This window comes from Nerophis ophidion, linkage group LG10, assembly GCF_033978795.1.
Source record: "Nerophis ophidion isolate RoL-2023_Sa linkage group LG10, RoL_Noph_v1.0, whole genome shotgun sequence".
Lineage (NCBI taxonomy): Eukaryota > Metazoa > Chordata > Actinopteri > Syngnathiformes > Syngnathidae > Nerophis > Nerophis ophidion.
In genome coordinates, this window is record NC_084620.1 from 15,132,130 (window position 1) to 15,152,318 (window position 20,189).

The window sequence follows — 20,189 nt, forward strand, 5'->3', positions numbered from 1 at the left end:
CAAATGTTTATTACTGTAGCAATATGGTTGTTAAAATTAAGGAGTGTTGTGATTTTGATCATTTGTGAGGGCATCATTGTATCTTCTATGTGTCTTCGAGAGTTGCCAGTAGGCCTGGGCCAATATTTGATAAGTCAATTAACCGAAGATAAATGAAAATTGAGTCGGTAAGTTTTCCGGCGTCAATAAATCGCCATGTGCATGCGTGTTTGCGGCTTCAAGAGCATTGATGCTTTTCATTGGTTACAGCAGCTGCACGTGTTTGTGCCAGAGCGGAATGAAAAGAGGGGGTTGATTCTCTTGCTATGAGAGGTGGGGAAAATAATGACTTTTGGGATTTTTGTTGAGGCTGAAACCTATTACTTATGTTAACAATGTTTCCTTTAGAAAACTATGACTTACTATAGAAAATGTTCTATTTACAAACCGTGTTCAAGAACCAATTAATTTTGTAAATTGAGGTTCCACTGCAGATTATTCAGGAAATATTTTTTGTTGACATACCGTGCAGCCATTTGTGTCATAGTAAAAGATCAAAACATAAAAATTGTGTTTTTGAACACGTACAAGGGTCTTCTATGAAATGGAGAAAAGGCCTGTTTCCCCCTACCTTACAACACCCCTTACATTGAGCAAGACACCACAAGGATAAAAGAAAGAACTTCTTATGCCTTTCTTTATGACGATTTCGTTTAATTATTGCTTTATAAACCTGTATTGCTGTATTTTTTTCTCTCAATAAAATTGCTTTTTTATTACAATATTACTCAATCAACAGGATTTTAGTCATGTGCAATTTTGGCATTTTCCCCTAACATTCCCACAGTTTTCCCATAATATCAAGACTTAAACTTTATTTTCATACTGCTCTGACTTTTTCTTGTAATAATACAAATATTTACTTACAATACACAACTACATACAACTTTTACCCCCTACTGTTTCAACCTTCATGAGCCTAACATGAGAATGCTGGAATGGAATGCTATGCTAACTGCAGGTTACAGTCGTTGTACTGCCTTAAGTGATGGCCTTACCCCCACCGCCTGTCTGACCCCTCCCACCCCTTGAAGAGGTCCAGACTGTTCAAGCTCCCCACAAGCAGAATTGTATGTGGCATGTGTGCTTCACAGACAGAAGCTTGTGGATGCAGAGACAAGCTAATAGTGGACATTAATGCCGAGTGAAGTGAAGGGGAAAGGTAATCCGGATTTTCCATTTGACAACACATGATGGGGGCTGGGTGGAGGTGGGGGTTGAAGTAGAGTGTATATACACGCTCTTTTCCCATGCGTGCTATGTCGTCTGGCTGCTTGCCCCGAGGCTTTACAAAACCACTGGTTCCTGCAGTACTCTGACCAGCTGCCCCCCCACTACTAACAGGGAAGTGGAACCCCCACCCTCTCTCGCCCATACTCCCACTGTTGACATTTTACACACAAGCTTACTTGAATTAGAGTAGATAGAAGTCAGCTGGCGCATTCATCACCAGCCCTACTCCACCAATTATGGAGGGTATGTGAGAAACACAGCCAGGGCCTATAGGCTTTTCTATTTTCGATCACAGGGGGCTTCGGACGGGACACACCGGCCCCCTTTTTAGCATCTGTGCTGTGTAGGTGGAGGTAACCATTTGATTTTCATTCAACTGTTACAGAAAACTAATTTCTCTGGGCCTTCCATGTGGAAATTAACGTGACATTTTTTTATTGTGTGGGAAACGCGAGCAAAACCCAAACTGTACGTAAATAGGCCCCGCAAGAGTGGGTTATCAGAGTAGTGGTCTAGGCTGGAGATGAACAAGAAACCATTTCACTTTGAAGAGGATGGTGATGGATGGATGACAGGACTGGAAAATATAATTTCATTTTCTAATCACGGATACACAAGGTTGAGTGCCACCAACTTGGTACCCATCGGGGGCCTTGGTTTGTGGAGTTCGCATGTCCCCCCCAATGCTTGCATCTTTTTTTCCAAGACCTGTTCTTGGAATCTAAATGTAGATCTTGGAATCTAAATGTAGATATTGTTTTTGGGAGAAAACCAAAACAAAACCCAAACTCCACTAGGGAGGCCCCTAAAAATTGGGTGCTCTGAGTAGTGGTGGTAAGCTGAGAGTAAACCAGGGACCTTTTTGCTTATAAAAAAAGAGTTTAAGCCTGGGCGATATGCCATGAAAACAAAATGTGCAATTTTTTCACAAAAAACTTGATTAACAGTTTTTATAAGAAACCATTGAACACAAATGACAGAGATAAAGCAAAAAAAATGTTTTTTTTTAAAAACTTTTATTTGATCAAAAACTAGTCGTTTGAAATGACACTGCATACACTGCATCTTACTCTTAGCAAAATTCAATTTTGATTAATGTTCTTTTTAGACCAAATAAATTGTACCTTTTATGGAATAATGTACAAATAACTAAATTAAGGTTTCTCTAGGAAGCATTACTTGATTATAATAATTCTGTTTCAAAAATGTAGCATTGCACATTGCATGCAAATAATTATTTCCAACATTGAGATTATGCAAATTTAAAACTTCCATCTTGAATAAAATGCTTCTATGAATAAAAATGAAGTAATATACATTGTATCCAAATAATCAAGTGAAACATTGAAGATTATAGTTTGTTTCAGTAAGTGGATAAACAGATCTCAGGGCAATAAATCAATCACAACTGGACTGTTTGGTTTGTCTTAGAAGACGTTTTGCCTTTCATCAGTTCGTGCTCATAGACTTAGATTGGTCAGATCTAGTATTAGACTTTGATTGCTGAGATCTAGTCTAGAGGCTTGTGCCAATACCTGTGTAGCCTTCATCATTTCATGCTCATAAACTTAGATTGGTCAGATCAAGTCTAGCAGCTGGTGCCAAAACCTAAAATATTTATACTCCAAAACCAGGATGGTGTGCCTGGGCAAGGATGGTTTCGCCCTATTGTAGTGAGAAAAATAACTGTTTTGATGCCAACGAGCAATCCTACTGGGTGAGAGGCAAAATGTCTTCTAAGACAAACCAAACAGTCCAGTTGCTATCGATTGAATGCCCTGAGATTACAATGAACTGGATTAATGAGAATATTCATAAACATGGATTAACAGAGGCTTTTTCTTTCACACAATTTGGCAATGTGCAGAGCGACTGCTTTAGTGACCTCTCTGTGCATCGTGCTTCTTTGTCATTATACTCATTACCATACATACCGTAGGCTTAATGATACCACCTGAGTAAGATGCTCTTTAGCCAGTAGTCTCTTTTTTGTGGTCTTGTTTGCCTTATAAAAAGTTAAATTTCCCGCACTATGCTGGAGGCTTCGGTTTCAGATGCTAAAATAAGTTTGTTGTGCTGCTGTCATTTTTAAACAAACTTTTCACCATGCAGTCATTTGTTCCATGCCTGTTGCTGTAAAGCCAGTGTAATGACACATTTTTTTTTCTGAAGAACAAATGTTTTGCTCTCATTCGCATTAGCACAAGATATGTTTTGTTAGTGCCGCAAAGGAAATAAGGAAGACAGCGCAAGCTACGGAAGTTCCTAAAGGGCAAAAAGCATGCCGGAGCAAGAGGAGAAAAAGATAAGATTTTTCATTTCTTAAATCGTCTGCACAAAAAACTTGAATACATCGATAAAATCAATACATCACTCAGCGTTAGATGAGGGTTTAAACAGATGAGCGGCTCGATTTGGCCAGGAATATGCAAACTCTACACATAAAAAGCCTTTGTTGTCCAATATGGACTCAAAGAGATAACTTTCTGTTGCCTCACAGCAACAATGCCACCATTGTTGATTTGCCCTTGAACCAAATTTAAAATGGTAAAGTCCTGCCGGTCAATCCGTTAGACCAATATGATGACCAACCATTTGAAGACCTTTTTAAGTGGACTTAACGTGTTCTCCCCCTGCTCACGTGTTATTTTCCTTGCAACAAAAAAAAAATTCTACGCACTAACATATTAATAGATGATCTAGATTTGGTTCCTCAAGGACTACTGGTTGCCGCTCACCAACTCTTTGGGTAGGGTTGAATGTAAAAGTAAAATCTTGCGGTTTTCACTGAGTTGTGAACAGCAGCAGCTCCTGTTGTATGTGTTTACTGTGTGTTGTGAACGTTTGCACATCACTCAAACAAGGCATACCACGCCACATTTCACTTTAAGTAACAAGTTCAATGCTGTAGAATTTTAAATAGTCATTCTTTAGATTACCCGATACTAGAAAACAGTAAGACCCTAATTCTTAGCACTAGTTTTGACATGGTCAAAAATGTATAACAATTTTCATGCCTTAATATGATTGAAGCAAATGAGTTCCCAAAATGTTTACCAAAACTGTCCCTAACATTGAAGTCTAATGAAAATGTAAAATATACATATTTTAATGAATATACATTTAAATATTTTCACCAACTTCAGACATTGCCACAGGAAAATATAGGTTCCAAAATGTTTTATTTTGAAGGGTCGTGTTGCAATCCTTCTGTTTGAACAGGTTGGATTTGAGTGTAATTTTTTTGGCCACATACGATCACGATAATGAAATCAAATTTTGGAAGCAAATTGAAGGGGATGTTCAACTAACATGATAAACCAGTCTCAATTTTGGGGGATTGCCCCCGTACTCTCTCATATAGGCACGTACAAACAGTGGCAGGGTTTTTTTTGGCTATGCATTGCGGGGATTGGATTGTTTTTGTTAGTTTTTTAAATGTAAACTGTCAGTGCACACTATTACAGTATACAGGTGAAACAAACAAAAATAATATTGAGCAAAGGTGTCTTTATTAAACTAATATAAGACAGAGTCATAACATGCAATTCAAGACATTCCAAGCTTTCTTTTGATATACGTTTGATAATTAGAATATAATAGAATAGAATAGAATACAAAGTACTTTATTGATTCCTGGGGATCAATAAAGTATTAAATTATGGCTTATGAAAATCTTGAAATAAAATCACAGAAAATTTGGGGTTTTCCAAAACTAAGCCTTGATTAGCACTCCTTTCCTGCTTGGCACTCAGCATCAAGGGTTGGAATTGGGGGTTACATCACCAAAAATGATTCCCGGGCGCGGCATCGCTGCTGCCCATTGCTCCCCTCACCTCCCATGGGGTGATCAAGGGTGATGGGTCAAACGCAGAGAATAATTTCACCACACCAAGAGTGTCTGTGACAATCATTGGTACTTTAACTTTAACAATTATAAGAAATAAAGGCTTGACGTAGGGCTGGGCGATATATCGATATACTCGATATATCGCGGGTTTGTCCGTGGGATATGGAAAATTACTATATCATGATATTCGAGTATATGTTCTCACGCAGTTGCTTTTAGCTGCGGGCATTACACTGCAGGCTCTCCTCGCTCTTTCTTGTCTGTCTTTTTCACAGACAGCAAGCACACTTTTTTACATACGTCACATACTGTCACGTCATACGTCACATACGTATACGCCCTCGCGGAGCAGAGAGGTAGCAGCAAGGGTAACGTTAGCTGAGATGCGAGTGGTAATACGAGAGAAAGAAGGTGCGAAACTGGTAACAAATGAAGGAAGAATTAATTCCCAAGAAAAACAGCAGGGGGTCCATTGTCTGGTGGCGGTTTGGCTTCAAGTGGGAATATGTCGAACAGACAACCGTAATTTGTCAAATGTGGGGCAAAAGTGTTGTTACCAAAAGTAACATTACTGCTAATACGTTGCATCATTTGAAAAGTCACCTGCTCGAGAATGAAGAGTGCGTACTCTGCATGTCAACATCACCATTCGGTGTCACACGCCCACACCATCAAAATGCCGAGGCAAACATTTCTAGATCTAGACCTTATGAAAAAAATGCAGATTTTTTTTTTTAGTTGTGATTTCCTTCTCTGCATGAAAGTTTAGAAGTAGCATATATTAAATCAGTATGAAGAAAAATGTTTTAATGTAGACACATAGAATCATCATACTGGTGTGATTATATGTATCAAGTGTTAATTCAAGGCTAAGGCAAAATATCGAGATATACATCGTGTATCGCGATATGGCCTATAAATAACGCAATTATTTAAAAAAGGCCATATCACCCAGCCCTAGCTTGACGTATCTCACTTTGGATGTTATGAGTTTATATCATACATAAGTTTCACATTTGAAGTTGAATAAACTTTTGAGTTTCAACTGTATAAAATACATATGGTTATAATGGGAGATAACAGGACCAAATTGGCCTGGGGTGAAATGACTTAAAACATACATGCAAATCTCCTAGTTTCCTTCTTTAGCCTTAAAAGTCACCTAAATACTGTCTTGACAATCAAAACAACTTATTATTGTAAGCAGAATGTACAAGTTTAGATGTGTTAATAGCATGTGACTGATTGCCCATCCTTATAGACCAGGCTGTGATTTTTCCAACAAGCACATGTAAACAAAGTATCCTAACATGAGTATAATTGTGTAGTACTCACACATACTTCAGCAGAACTGCCTTGACTTCCATCCCTGAGGAGTTCCATCTGCAGGTGGGAGCCAACGTATCTAAAACACAGCACATTTCGACAAGTATGATAAGATGACGCATCTGTCTCCACTCTATATGAGACATTAGCTATTTCCCAACAGGTCATCACAAGGCTCTAAAGCTTTAAAAAAAAAAATAGGCTGACTGAAGCTCAGCATCACACACATGGAAATGCTAGCAAAGGATAAAAGACAGCGAGGAATAAATAGCAAGAGGGATGTTTGGGTTAAAAATACGCTGAAGCTTAAAAGTAAAAAAGAAGAGGTAACAAGATTGCCAACCAATCAGGTCGAATGGGTTTCATGGGAAGCATTTTAAATAGGATCAATCGTAAACTCTATTGGGAAATCGCAGTGGAGATTTGCAGATTAGGAAGCTTCTTGCTTGATGAAGAAGATCAAGGCAGGCAGGAAAAAAATTAGCTATTGATAAAAAAAAAGAAAAATAATGATGGAAACTTCGGGAAAAAAGCTTTAATTGTGATGTGATGGGAACCCAGGAGGTCACAGGTTGATCGTATCGCATAGTAACTATGATATTATCGTAATATTGTTCAACAGTACTGATAAAGGTGTTTTATAGGAGTGGGATGTCAATATAGTGGAAGAAAACCTTAAAAAATGAAATTATAATGGCTGGGCATGATGCAAGACCCGCATGATGCAGAGACGGGCAGGTAAAAAGTATCTTATTGTAGCTCAAGCAGGTAACAATATTTCACGATGTTAGACGACAGAAAAATACAAAAATGCATTAAAGGTGACAATGCAATAATATACCAGAAAATACCGCAACAAAGTGAAACAAACCTACTCAATAGAGAAAAGATACAAAGGAATGAATTGATAGACCTTATCTTGAACCTTCTTGATAAATGAACAAATGTGTTAGCAATTGCTAAAAAAAAAGAAAAATGAGAAAGTGTACAGTTAAATAAGCTCTGCTTCCTTATACTCCCTTTTTGGTATGTATGCATGTTCTGGATAAACAAATACCATAACCATAACTATAATAGCAACCTTACCATGAGACATGGAAAACCCACACAGACAATGACCATGACAAATAACCATGCCGAGCTTTAAGAAGCTTTCTGATTGCAGATTCCAGACATTCCAAGTTCATAACCAATCCAGGATGGGCCAAGGGAGGAATGGCGGAGGATCTCTCGACATGTGCTTTCGCCATGAAAAGCAAGGTGATGAATGCAAGTAGAGCAACGCTGCAGCTGGCGTGACGCTCGAGGTACACGAGTCAAGCGAAGCTATCAAGTGAGGAAGAGGAAAGTAGTGACGGCAAGTAAGCCGCGTCTGCTGCGATGAGGAAGATGAATGAAGGAAAGCCGCTTCTCCTGGAGTTTTGAATTTATGCATATCAAGCCGCACTGCTTCAGGTAACAGCCACTCCTCTCCAAAGTCGAATTCCATATGTATTTTCTCAATCAATGGTTGGGAAAAAGATGACTGTTGGAAACCGACACCAGTAGGTCAAAAACAATCCCCTGAAACCAAAACCAGAGATGGGAGGAGTATGGCTTGGAATGGGGTGAAAGCTCCGTCCCACTCTGACCACCCCGCTGGAACCAGCACGGACTGACATGATTCCGGGACGAGAAAGGAGCTGAACTTTGGGCTGCTGTGGAGCCGGGACTGGGGGGAGTTGAGCTTTGGGCTTCTGTGGAAGCGGACCTGGAACTACAATAGGTGTCGGGACTCAAAGTGACCTGACCTCTGTCTTGGGTGATGTTGGGGCCAGAGGAGATCAGTCCTCAAACCCAGGCGGTATGGGAGCAGGAGCCAGAGGGAACCTAACCTCGGACTGGAGCGGAATAGGAGGAAGGACTGACTGAAATTTGGCCTGGCGTGGCGCAGGAGCGGGAGGTGATCCAACCTCAGACCCAAATGGAATGGAAGCAAGAACCGGTGGTGATCTTACTTTAGAATCAAGTAGATTGTCACCCAGAGTGTCTCCAGAGCCACTGGAGTAGGAATGCAACTGTCTTGCTGCAGCTAAGAAAGTCGAAGTTTGCTCTTTGTAGGAGGTGCTACGCACTTTGATGCAGCAACACCAAAAAAAAGGGACTCCCTTCATGTAATTTCCGCAATGTTACTCTCTCTTGACTGAATTATCCTGTCCATCTCTGGAGTGAAGTGAATTATATTTATATAGCGCTTTCTCTCTAGTGACTCAAAGCGCTTTACATAGTGAAACCCAATATCTAAGTTACATTCAAACCAGTGTGGGTGGCACTGGGAGCAGGTGGGTAAAGTGTCTTGCCCAAGGACACAACGGCAGTGACTAGGATGGCGGAAGCGGGAATCGAACCTGCAACCCTCAAGTTGCTGGCACGGCCACTCTACCAACCGAGCTAAACCGCCCCGAGTGTTACATCTCTTTGGCTGCTTTATTCTGTCACGGCTAGATGTGACGCATGACCAAAGAATGCAGAGATTACGGCAAGACGTGCAGGTAAAAAGTATTTACATCTTTACCTGCCTCTTGAAGGCCTGCTGAAACCCACTACTACCGACCACGCAATCTGATAGTTTATATATCAATGATGAAATCTGAACATTGCAACACATGCCAATACGGCCGGTTTAGTTTACAAAATTACAATTTTAAATTTCCCGCGGAGTTTCCTGTTGAAAACGTCGCGGAATGATGACGCTTATGTTGACGCGTGCTTGTGACGTTATTGGTTGTAGCGGACATTTTATCCCAGCACCACTTACGCCTAAAAGTCGTCCGATTTAATCGCATAATTACACAGTATCCTGGACATCTGTGTTGCTGAATCTTTTGCAATTTGTTCAATTAATAATGGATACTACTAAGAAGAATGCATTTGTTGTTAAGCGGTGTATTTCGGTCGGCTGTAGCAACACAAACACAGCCGGTGTTTCTTTGTTTGTTGTGAAGCTTTAATATGGAACATAGCGGTCAAGCGAACATGTTTCTCTACCACATGTCAACCGGCAGGTTTCAGTGAGGAAATTGTGGTAATAAGTTGGCTCTTACCGTAAAAATGAGCGGAGCTTGTGTCGTTCTTCCTGCAGCTGTCATAGAGGCAGCTGCGATTTTCTTGGCTCCTCCATCGCTTCACTCAGAGACACTGGCGGTCACCACACATCTCCGACTTTCAGGTATGACTTTATAATCTCACTAAAACACTAGTAACACAATAATCAGATAAGGGATTTTTCAGAATTATCCTAGTAAATGTGTCTAATAACATCTGAATCACTCTCACTGCCCTTGTCTTTTTTTTTTCTTCTAGTCCTTCACTCTCACTATCGTCATCCACAAATCTTTCATCCTAGCTCAAATTAATGGGGAAATTGTCGCTTTCTCGGTCAGAATTGCTCGCGCTGCTGGTGTCCATGATTGTAATCAATGTGCGGATGTGAGGAGCCCTCACACCATTGACGTCACGCGCACATCGGCTTCTACTTCTGGTACAGGCAAGGCTTTTTTAATAGCGACAAAAAGTTGCGAACTTTATCGTCGATGTTCTCTACTAAATCCTTTCAGCAAAAATACGGCAATAGCGCAAAATTATCAAGTATGACACATAGAATGGACCTGCTATCCCTGTTTAAATAAGAAAATCTCATTTCAGTAGGCCTTTAACAGTGTTGGGGTGAAGACAAAAAATTAACAAAAGCTGACAGTGAAACAAGAAAACAGAAAACACCGCAAGGTGGGACAAAAGTTCCCAGAAGTAGAGAAAAGGCACAAAAAAATGTATAAAAAGCAACCTTACTGTGATACACAGAAAACACACACACAAACAATGAACCCACTGGTTCAAATGACCACACTGAGCTTTAAAGGGGAACTGCAGTTTTTTTTTTGCTCATGCTTCACAATCCTTAGGAGAGACAAAAAGACAAAATTAATTTGGGATATTTTCGCATTCTAATTTGTAACAATCGGCTTGTTTTAGGGGGCTAGCATGTCAGGTAGAGGCAGCAATCCATTCTCCCTCTAAATCATTTGAAAAAACAGAAGACAAACAAGTAACAATACTTTGTTTACGTTACGAAGCCTGTATTAGAACCAAGCTATAGTAACATTGGTATTTTAGCAGCGAACACCGAGGTACTGTTTTTTTTAGCATAATAACACATTGCCTTGCGGCGACATGCTACGGCATTAGCCGTAAACCATCTTCTGTGTCAGCAGCTAAATCGCGAGTTTGCAGTGCGCAACACAAGGCGATTGGACATCAAACTTTTACTGACTGAAAAAATTAACAACCATATTACAGTATCTGTAAAGTATTCTCCCACATTTCATGTTTTGTTTGTACATAGCTAGCTTGACAGTGTATGTACTTGTAATTACAAACATGACATGCTGCATGTATCATGATTATTGTTTTTATAGTGACTCACTCGATGGACAGTGGTCTGTTTGGTCAAGCTGGCAGGGGATGTTATTTTTCCAGCTGATTTTGGGTAAGTACACCATTCCCCATTTACACTGTCAAGTCACGTCGGTCCTCACTCTCTTGGGTTCCGTATGCGCAGTTTCACCTTATTTTTGTGCTCGCTTTTATAGCCAGCAGTTCATTCTTGGTTTATTCAGGTTTAAAAAGATTATGTTGTGAAACATAGTTTGTCCAAAATATCTATCTTTGTCGTCTATTACCAAGTCTGCAATGATTAGAAAACACAAGCGCTTGTTTCTAGAAGTAGGAACACTTATTTGTTGCCGAAGGCAGAAGTATGTTGCTATTGGAAGAGAAATAAATGCGCTGAGGAAATAAGTTCCGGTAATACTTAAAATGATCAAAATTTAGGAAATATTGTAAATATTACATATTGTTATAAACGTTTCTCTTATTACATTATATATACTTGCAATGTGTAAATAAAACGTTGGTGGAGGGTTTTTAAGTTATTTTAGAGGGCTTTGAAAGTTGCAATAGTGACTCCCATTAGCTGCATCTTGCAAGCATTTTTCATCATCCTTAGAATCCTAAAAAAATAAGATAATTATGATTGTGAACGATAAGCAGGTAACTTCACAATACAGCTATTAGTTGGCTGGTTGGTTTAAGTTTATTTCGAACATGTATGCAGTCACAATATGTTGCATTATACAAATTACAAATTCCAAGATGTCTGAAAAGGTGAAGAAAGAGAAACACACTTAATCCTACCCCTTTTCTAAGTCATTGATATCACTGACACATTTGATCACTTTTTAGTCTCATAATTGTTTGTTGTTGTTTTGTTTTTTTAAAACAGGTCCTGTCCAGCCATTAAGACAAATCATATTGTTGATATAGGATCCCATATATGTTATACAGAATTGCTTACCAAAAAATATATGTGGGATACTTCTCTTGTTGCTCTATGTATTTAGTGTTTGGCGCAGCCGGACCAGAGCAGGAAGGGATAGAAAGAGGAAGAAAAAAAAAGAAGACGGAGGGAGAAATTGCGGGGACAGTCGGGGGATAAGACAGAAAAAGCAACAAACAAACACAACAACAACAACAACAAAAAATCAGCAAATAATTTGTATATATATAGCACATAAATTATAATGAAGATCATAACAAAACAAAAGGAGTGATAAAAAATAATAGAAATAACAGTATTTGAATTACTTGAATTACAAAAGAAAACAGATAACGATGGGGGCAAGAAAGCAAAGCGGACAATATTAACCATATAGAGTGTTATGGTAAAAATAGGTTAAGCTTTAGCAATGTGCAGTGTTTCTGTTTCTACCCAGTTTCACACACACACACACACACACACACACACACACACACACACACACACACACACGCACACACACAAAACTTAAATATATGTTTGATGAATAGTGATTATATGCATATGTATATGTATGTATGTATATGTGCATGTGCATAGACAGTGTGTATGTATGTTTGTACAGTGAATGTGCGTGTGGATTTTTGTACTGTGTGTGTGCGTGTGTGTGTGTGTGTGTGTGTGTACTGTATTTATGTATGGTCGTATCTACCTATGTAGCGTATGGATGTGTGTGTATGCAAAGGTGGGTAGTAACGCGCTATATTTACTCTGTTACATTTACTTAAGTAACTTTTTTTTTTAAATGTACTAGTCAGAGTACTTTTATTATTGCCTACTTTTTACTTTTACTTGAGTATTTTTGTGAAAAAGAAACGCTACTTTTTACTCCGTTACATTGAGTTTAATTCCGATTGTTACATTTATTTAGCTGAGATAGGCGCCAGCGCCCCCCGCGACCCCGAAAGGGAATAAGCGGTAGAAAATGGATGGACATTTATTTATATCAGAATTATTTATAATGTATTGATTAAGACTTCATTTTGTCAGTAAGCCTCCTTCCCGTAGGCACTGTCACATGACTCAATTTCACCAATCAGACGGAGCCTCACGGCAGGGATCCAATCAGAACTACAAGTACTTAGAGACAGTGTTTTACCACATAGCTAAACAAACTGAAATGACCAAAATCGCCCCCTAGTGTACGAGAGGCACACTACGTATGGCCATCAGTCACACGAGAGATAAGTGCAGGAAAACTAAAACTTTACATGAAATGAAAATAGAAGACACTGACTTGTTTGAAAAATTAGTTATTTAGAGCATGGAAATGTACTGACTGTAAAAAGTCATATGACGTCACATAACAATGACAAAATAGGTACTAATTAAATCAGATGTTACTCACAAGTTACTCAATACTTGATAGTTTTTTCATGCAATACTTACTTCCTTTTACTCAAGCAAATAATTTGATGACTACTTTTTACTTTTGAGTCAGATTATTTTAAAGTAACGGTACTCTTCCTTGAAAGAAAATTATGTAATCCCCGCCCGTCTGCGTGTATGTGCGTATGTATGTACTTATATTTGCATGTACAATATACTTGTCTCCAAGTATGTGCGGGTGCCAAAGCTACCCAGAAAGCCCAACACAAAACAGCAGGTGCGGTGCCCAGGTAAAAAGGGACCAGCGGCCCCGCGCAGGCGGGCTGGCCGGCCAGCGATGGATCCCACAGGACTGGGATCACCATGCCGGCGGGCACGCCGAAAACAGACATGCCCAAGGACAAGGCACGGGAGAAGAGGGAGAAAACCAGCCCGCAAGTCAGCGAGAGACAACACCCCACACGGGCAGAAAGACGGGACGCCCCGTCTCGAGGGGCCCAGAGACTCCCTGCAGCCAAACAGGAAGACCACCCTGCCCTCCACGAGCCCAACCCCAAACCCAGGAGAGCAGGGCAGGGCTAGCCCCGGGCCGCCCTACTCAAGTCGGCCACTGAACTACCCACCACACCCCTGCAGGGACCCCAATGATGGAGATGGGACATCCAACAACCACTTTAGCGGAACATTCCCCTGAGGAAAGAGAAAAAAACAAAACAAAACAAAACAAAAAAGAGATCCCAAGACACGCTAACACACAAGGCTACTACCTCATACCACATCACTCCAGTCCTCGCCTCAATTCACTGGCTCCCTGTCCATCACCACATTGATTTTTTATTACTTTTAATTGTTTTTAAATCCCTAAATGGCCTGGCCCCACAATACCTGACCGAGCTTCTGCACCATCATACCTCGCCTAGAGCCCTAAGGTCAGCTGACCAACTGCTGCCCCCACACCATGTCAACGATACAAACCCCACAGTGCTCAGTCGAAACAGATAGACACAGACCTCACCCCAACTTGAAGCAACCCCCCGCGGTGCCATACAAACCGGAAGCGTAACAACCAAACACCCAATCCACATCCTTTAATTGAAACAGTCCAAAACGTCACAAACTTATTTGCTTAATCCATTCCATATTACTTCCACATACTGATATGCTAAAAGTAAGTGTTGTATGTGCGTACAAGTGTTTTAGGTTACATTTCTCTAAGGTTTTATTTCTCCTCTTTTGTTGAGAAGAATTGTTGCATATTTATTTTGCTATGTGCATAATTGTAACTATTTGCAAATGCAGCAAATCATTGAATTTCAATATTTTTGATTCAATAAGTAAAGTGTTTGTTTGTTTTCCATATCCAATAGTATGCGCTATTCTGAGTGAGTGTAATGTACTTTTGTAGTTATCTCCCCATATTTCTACACGATAACTTACATATGGTAACAAGCCGTAAAGAATATGGAATTATTTTTTTGTCCAATACATACTTTCCTTTTTTCATTATTAATATAATATTTGCCACATTGTTGTATATTTTCATTGAGAGATATCCTGTTAATTTTTCACATCTATTACACCCAGAAATGTTGTTTCCTCTCCTCTATCTGCTGCATCTATTTGTATTTGACTTTCTTTTTTACCGTTACTGAATAGCATTATTTTAGTTTGACTGAGATTCAAGGAGAGTCTAATGTTGTCACACCATCTTTTTATTATTTTAATTTCTGTTGTTATTGTTTGTATTGGCTTCTGTGTGTTCTCATGAACAAAACCCAGCCATGTCGTCTGCAAATAATACTAGCTTTGTCACTTTAGAGATGTATTTTATCATAGAAATTGAAACATTTCGGCCCTAGTATTGATCCTCGGGAAACGCCACAAGATATATCAAGCTTTGTTGATGTATATTCGCCTAGCTTCACGCATTGCTTCCTGTTCGTCAAGAAGCTTCTTAACCAGTTTAGGACAAATCCTCTAATCCAGTGGTTCTCAAACTTTTTTCAGCTATGTACCCCCTGTGAACATTTTTTTTATTCAAGTACTCCCTAATCAGAGCAAAGCATTTTTGGTTGCAAAAAAGAGATAAAGAAGTAAAATACAGCACTATGTCATCAGTTTTCTGATTTATTAAATTATATAACAGTGCAAAATATTGCTTATTTGTAGTGGTCTTTCTTGAACTATTAGGAAAACAATTTATAAAAATAACTAAAAACTTGTTGAAAAATAAACAAGTGATTCAATTATAAATAAAGATTTCTACACATAGAAGTAATCATCAACTTAAAGTACTCTCTTTGGGGATTGTAATAGAGATCCATCTGGATTCATGAACTTTAATTCAAAACATTTCTTCACAAAAAAAGAAATCTTTAATATCAATATTTATGGAACATGTCCAAAAAAATCTAGCCGTCAACACCGAATATTGATTGCATTGTTGCATTTCTTTTCACAGTTTATAAACTTACATTCAAATTTTGTTGAAGTATTATTCAATGAATATATTTATAAAGGATTTTTGAATTGTTGCTATTTTTAGAATATTTAAAAAAAATCTCATGTACCCCTTGGCATACCTTCAAGTACCCCCAGAGGTACGCATACCCCAATTTGAGAACCACTGCTCTAATCGTTCTAATTTATTTACTAGGATATTATGGTGTCAAATGCTTTTGTTAGGTCAATAAATACTGCCACTTTCCTCTGTTATTTTGATTAATGATGATGATGATGAGATGTTAGTTCTGTATACGACTTGGTTCTCCACAAGTATTCCACTTATGTTTATGAATTCATACAATCTGTTACTGAATATTTTTTCTATGATTTTAGAAACGTGTGGAAGTAAAGAAACAGGTCTATAGTTTGTAAATTAGTGCATATCTACGATTTAAGGAATCAGTACAACTGCCATTTTCATATTGATTGGGAACGTGCATGTTTGAAATGATAGATTGCTGACATATGTGAAGGTTTTGAAATTTCTTCAATAACTTTTCTTATTGTTTTCATATTAATTCCATCACAGTCAGATATTGTGCGAATAATGGAAAATATTTAGTAAATCGTAAACATTTTTACTAAATGGTAAATAATGCCGCAATTTGTTATAAAAACGGAAAAAAAAACCACCACATACAAAGTAGTAGGAAAATGTACTGTAAAATATAATGTCATGGATTTTTTTTTCCACAGTCATCACTGTATATTGTATGTTTTATATGTTTGGACCAAGAGTGTCCAAACTTTTTCCACTGAGGGCCGCACACTGAAAAATCAAAGCAAGCGGGGGCCATTTATTTTAAAAAACAATCCAATGTATATATAAAAAATCGTATATATAAAAAATATACATTTAGGCCACCACTCAGGCTTGATCCCGGGGACCCCAAATGGTTTTGGTAAAAATAAAATGTTAAAAATGTGTCATTATTCAGTATCATTATTTTTATTATTATTCAAGTTTTAAATCTTTAGATCAACATTAGGTTTATCTGTTATTATGATGTTTTTAAATATTTAAATTGTATGCTCTTTTCGTCAAAGAAAACCATGTTTTTTTATGGAAAAAAAACAAAATATGCAATATTTTCACGCAATAACATTTTTAAGTAGAATATTTGAGATTATATAATAATTGGAGCCGTAAAAAGGTCAACAACTCATAACACCATTGATTTTAATTCACTAGTATTTTTTGTGCAATGACACTTAAAAACAAAACACACTGATCCAAAGGGGTCCTACTCATTAAAGTGTAAAAAAGTTTTTTTTTTTTACTGTTTACTTTTAACAGAATGGTCTCGAGATCAACTTCAGATCTATTTGTCAATTATAAGTTCTTTTGTAGTTTATTTTTTTTGTTTGTTTGTTTTAGGCCCTTCTTTGAAAAAAACAGCTCAGTTTTTTATATGGCAAACAAAATATGCAACATTTGCCCCCAAAAATATCTCAAAGTGAAAAATTTAATGTGACGTAATTAGAGCCTTGAATTGGTCAATAATTCACAATTGATTTTGATTCACAATTTTTTTTTTAAAGAAAGAAACAGCTTTGTGTTATTAGAGTAAACATTGCAACATGTTCTTGTTACATTTCACCTGTTTGCTCTTTTATACCACATTTTATGTTTTTAATTTTTTTCCATAGTATTTTCAAAACGTGCCGTCGGACCGTTAAAAAATGACTTGCAGGCCGCAAATGGCCCCACAGGCCACACTTTCGTCACCCCTGGTTTAGACCGACATATGCTATATGTAAAAAGCACATATATAGTAGATGTGCGTCACATGTGGTAATGTCCAAATCATTAACAAGTACTGCAAAAAACTATGCATCACAATATCGGTATTTTGTGTAACACATAAGTGCCACACATACTGTATGTTCATCCAATGGAAAATATTGTCAAACATTAAGAATTTTTCTCGAAGCCATTAATAAACCTTTTACATTTGTATTGCAAACCGCGCTGACGCTAGGTTCTGAACAATGGCGCAGCTAGCAATGACAATGATGGCACTGGAGCATTCAGCATGAATGGCAGATGTGGCGATAGTCAGTGCGGGAGGATGAGGTGGGGCTAAAAGGGTGAGAGCAATTACCTGTGCGTGGAGCGAGGAAGGGTAGGTGAAAGCGGGTGGGAGCGCCTGCGACAGATCCGCCGGGTACAGCGGGTATGACGCCCACACGTCTGGGCTGCTGGGATAGAGAGCGGGCACTGTGAGCTCATCTGTGGAAAGAAGAAGAAGAAGACTACCAGTGGGATGAGGTTGGTGGCCTCTGGAGTGGTGGGGTGTCGGGGGTTGACAGACGTGGTGGGGTGGGTGGTAGGCGCCAGTGATGGAAAGGTAGGTGAGCGTAAGTATCCAAATTAGATTGTGTTGAAAAGTTTGTTTACGCATGCCTTCAGACAGACATCGAGAAAAATATGGCATGAAATGTCAGAAATGGCAATGCCCTCACGTAAGACATCATTATCGAAATGATAGCTCTGTTCATTAATTCTGAAACAATAGAAGAACCACTGAAGATACATCGGAATTTACAACTTGTGTAACTTGTTGTTCTTATTAGTGCTATAACACAGTGGTCCCCAACCACCGATTGGTACTGGGCCGCTGAATAATGTTTTATTAACTTTTTTATTTTTTTTTTTTTTTTTTATTAAATCAACATAAAAAACACAAGATACACTTATAATTAGTGCACCAACCCAAAAAAACTCTCTTTTTCATGACAAAAACAAAAAAACTAAACAAAAAAAAATGATCAATGTAAGAACAGAGAGACTATCTTCTATGTGTGTCAAATTAGTTATATCACAAATGAAAAAAGTAAAAACATATCATCTATGCAGCAACGCAATTTTTAAGCGACCGGACGACTTAATGCCTGATTTAAAAGCAGCAGGCACCTAAAGGAATCAATACATCTCCTATATGAAAAAAACCTCTTGCAATTCTGCATTTTCTTGCGTCTGGATCATTACAGTAAATGCATTTTAAAAATCCTCAATCCAAAACCAACAACTTGTATTTTGAAAAGAACATGTCCCACACATACACACACACACACACACCCTCGCTCTGGCAGCAAATATCTAAGATAAGAAGAAGTTTGGTCGTTGAGGAAGAATGCAGGACTCTTCTCACAATCTTGACCCTTTTAGAAAAATATTTAACTTAGTTACAAGACATGGGACATGTACAAAAGAGGTATTATCACATGACAAACACACCTGCTAGCAACACCAAACTCAAGACCACTCTTACAATTCAGAATTTGAGCTAAATGGTCGAGTAAAAGCATATCAGTGTTGAACAAAAAGTCTGTGGCTATAGTTATCCCGAAAAAAAGCATTCGAATGTAATGCAAAGTAGGCGGATTTACATTCAAACGTGTTCAATATTTTCCACCAAAGCTCTTCATGTCTGTGGTGCAAGCCGACGTGAATTGCTCTGTGAATTGTGACGTGGCAATGGAAAGTAGTAAATCAAAAACCTAAAAAAATATTGGGACTAATTTGTAGAGAATGTTCTCACTTCTCGCTCCCTCGATTATAAAGTCCGTGTTCACGCCGTCTCTATGATTTTTTCCAGTCAAAAATAGTTCTAACTTAAGACCATATGTACTCTTGTATATTCTTTGTTTTTAAGGTTGTTGCTATGGTGGTTGCTATGTTTCTTCTTCGATTTTGTTGTATCACATTGGTTCATGCAAAATTTTAGGATAGGCTACCTGTAGATGGGTAATGGGACAGAATTGTTTGTGGTCAACACCACGCACCCACAAGTTACTTAATTCCTGCTTTTTTTTTTTAACCTTTATGGAGGTGCCTGTTGCAAATAAAAACAATCTCTTCAGATTTAAAAAATATTTGTGTTGAAAAACATTTTTGTTTTTATGTTTTATTTAGGGCTAGGCAACGATTAAAAATTTTAATCAAAGTTAATCGCACTATTTCTCTGATTAATTAAAGCCCAATAATGAATTCAAAAGTAGTGTGTAGTACACCTTTATTGGAATATTCCCCCACATGAACAAAAGCGCCAAAACATTTGTTGTGCAAACACAATTTAAATCAGTCCTTGTTAAACAGTAGCAGTTAAATAGCATATTTTATGAAAATCAACTCAAAAAATGTAAATACAAACATTTAAGCTTATTACTACCACTGCCAGGGTATTTAAGTTATCCTGTTTGCTATGGAAAATAAATATAATCTACATACAAATCTCTGAGCCACAATCATAACATCTGAACAGGCAATTTCTGAGGTAACAGCAGAAACATTTTTTTTATCAGGGATCTTATGTTTAAAAAACCTATATTATAGGTAGTGGGCTCTTTTAGGGAATTTTTGATCAAATTATTCGTAGTAGCAATATCAATAATGTTGTGTTTATTCTGCGTAGTGCACTTAAAATAATTATGACCATATCTAGGAATTGATATGATGGGAATTTTCCGATTGTTTGATCTTATGAGCCA

General features: G+C 38.1%; 1 protein-coding gene across 4 annotated transcripts in view; it reads right to left on the bottom strand.

Annotated features, from left to right (window-relative positions):
- LOC133560252 (RNA-binding protein with multiple splicing-like) overlaps positions 1-20,189 on the bottom strand; it is a 105,431-nt gene that overhangs the window by 21,897 nt on the left and 63,345 nt on the right. Inside the window, exons 6-7 of one of the 4 annotated variants that reach the window (XM_061912580.1) lie at positions 17,801-17,928; positions 6,464-6,527 (exon numbers count right to left, since the gene is read on the bottom strand). In XM_061912580.1, coding sequence (XP_061768564.1) covers positions 6,465-6,527; positions 17,801-17,928 — 191 coding nt within the window. In that variant the 3' untranslated portion in view covers position 6,464. Of the gene's footprint in view, positions 1-6,457; positions 6,528-17,800; positions 17,929-20,189 lie in introns of all 4 variants that reach the window. The other 3 variants (XM_061912579.1, XM_061912583.1, XM_061912582.1) reach the window with 3 other exon arrangements.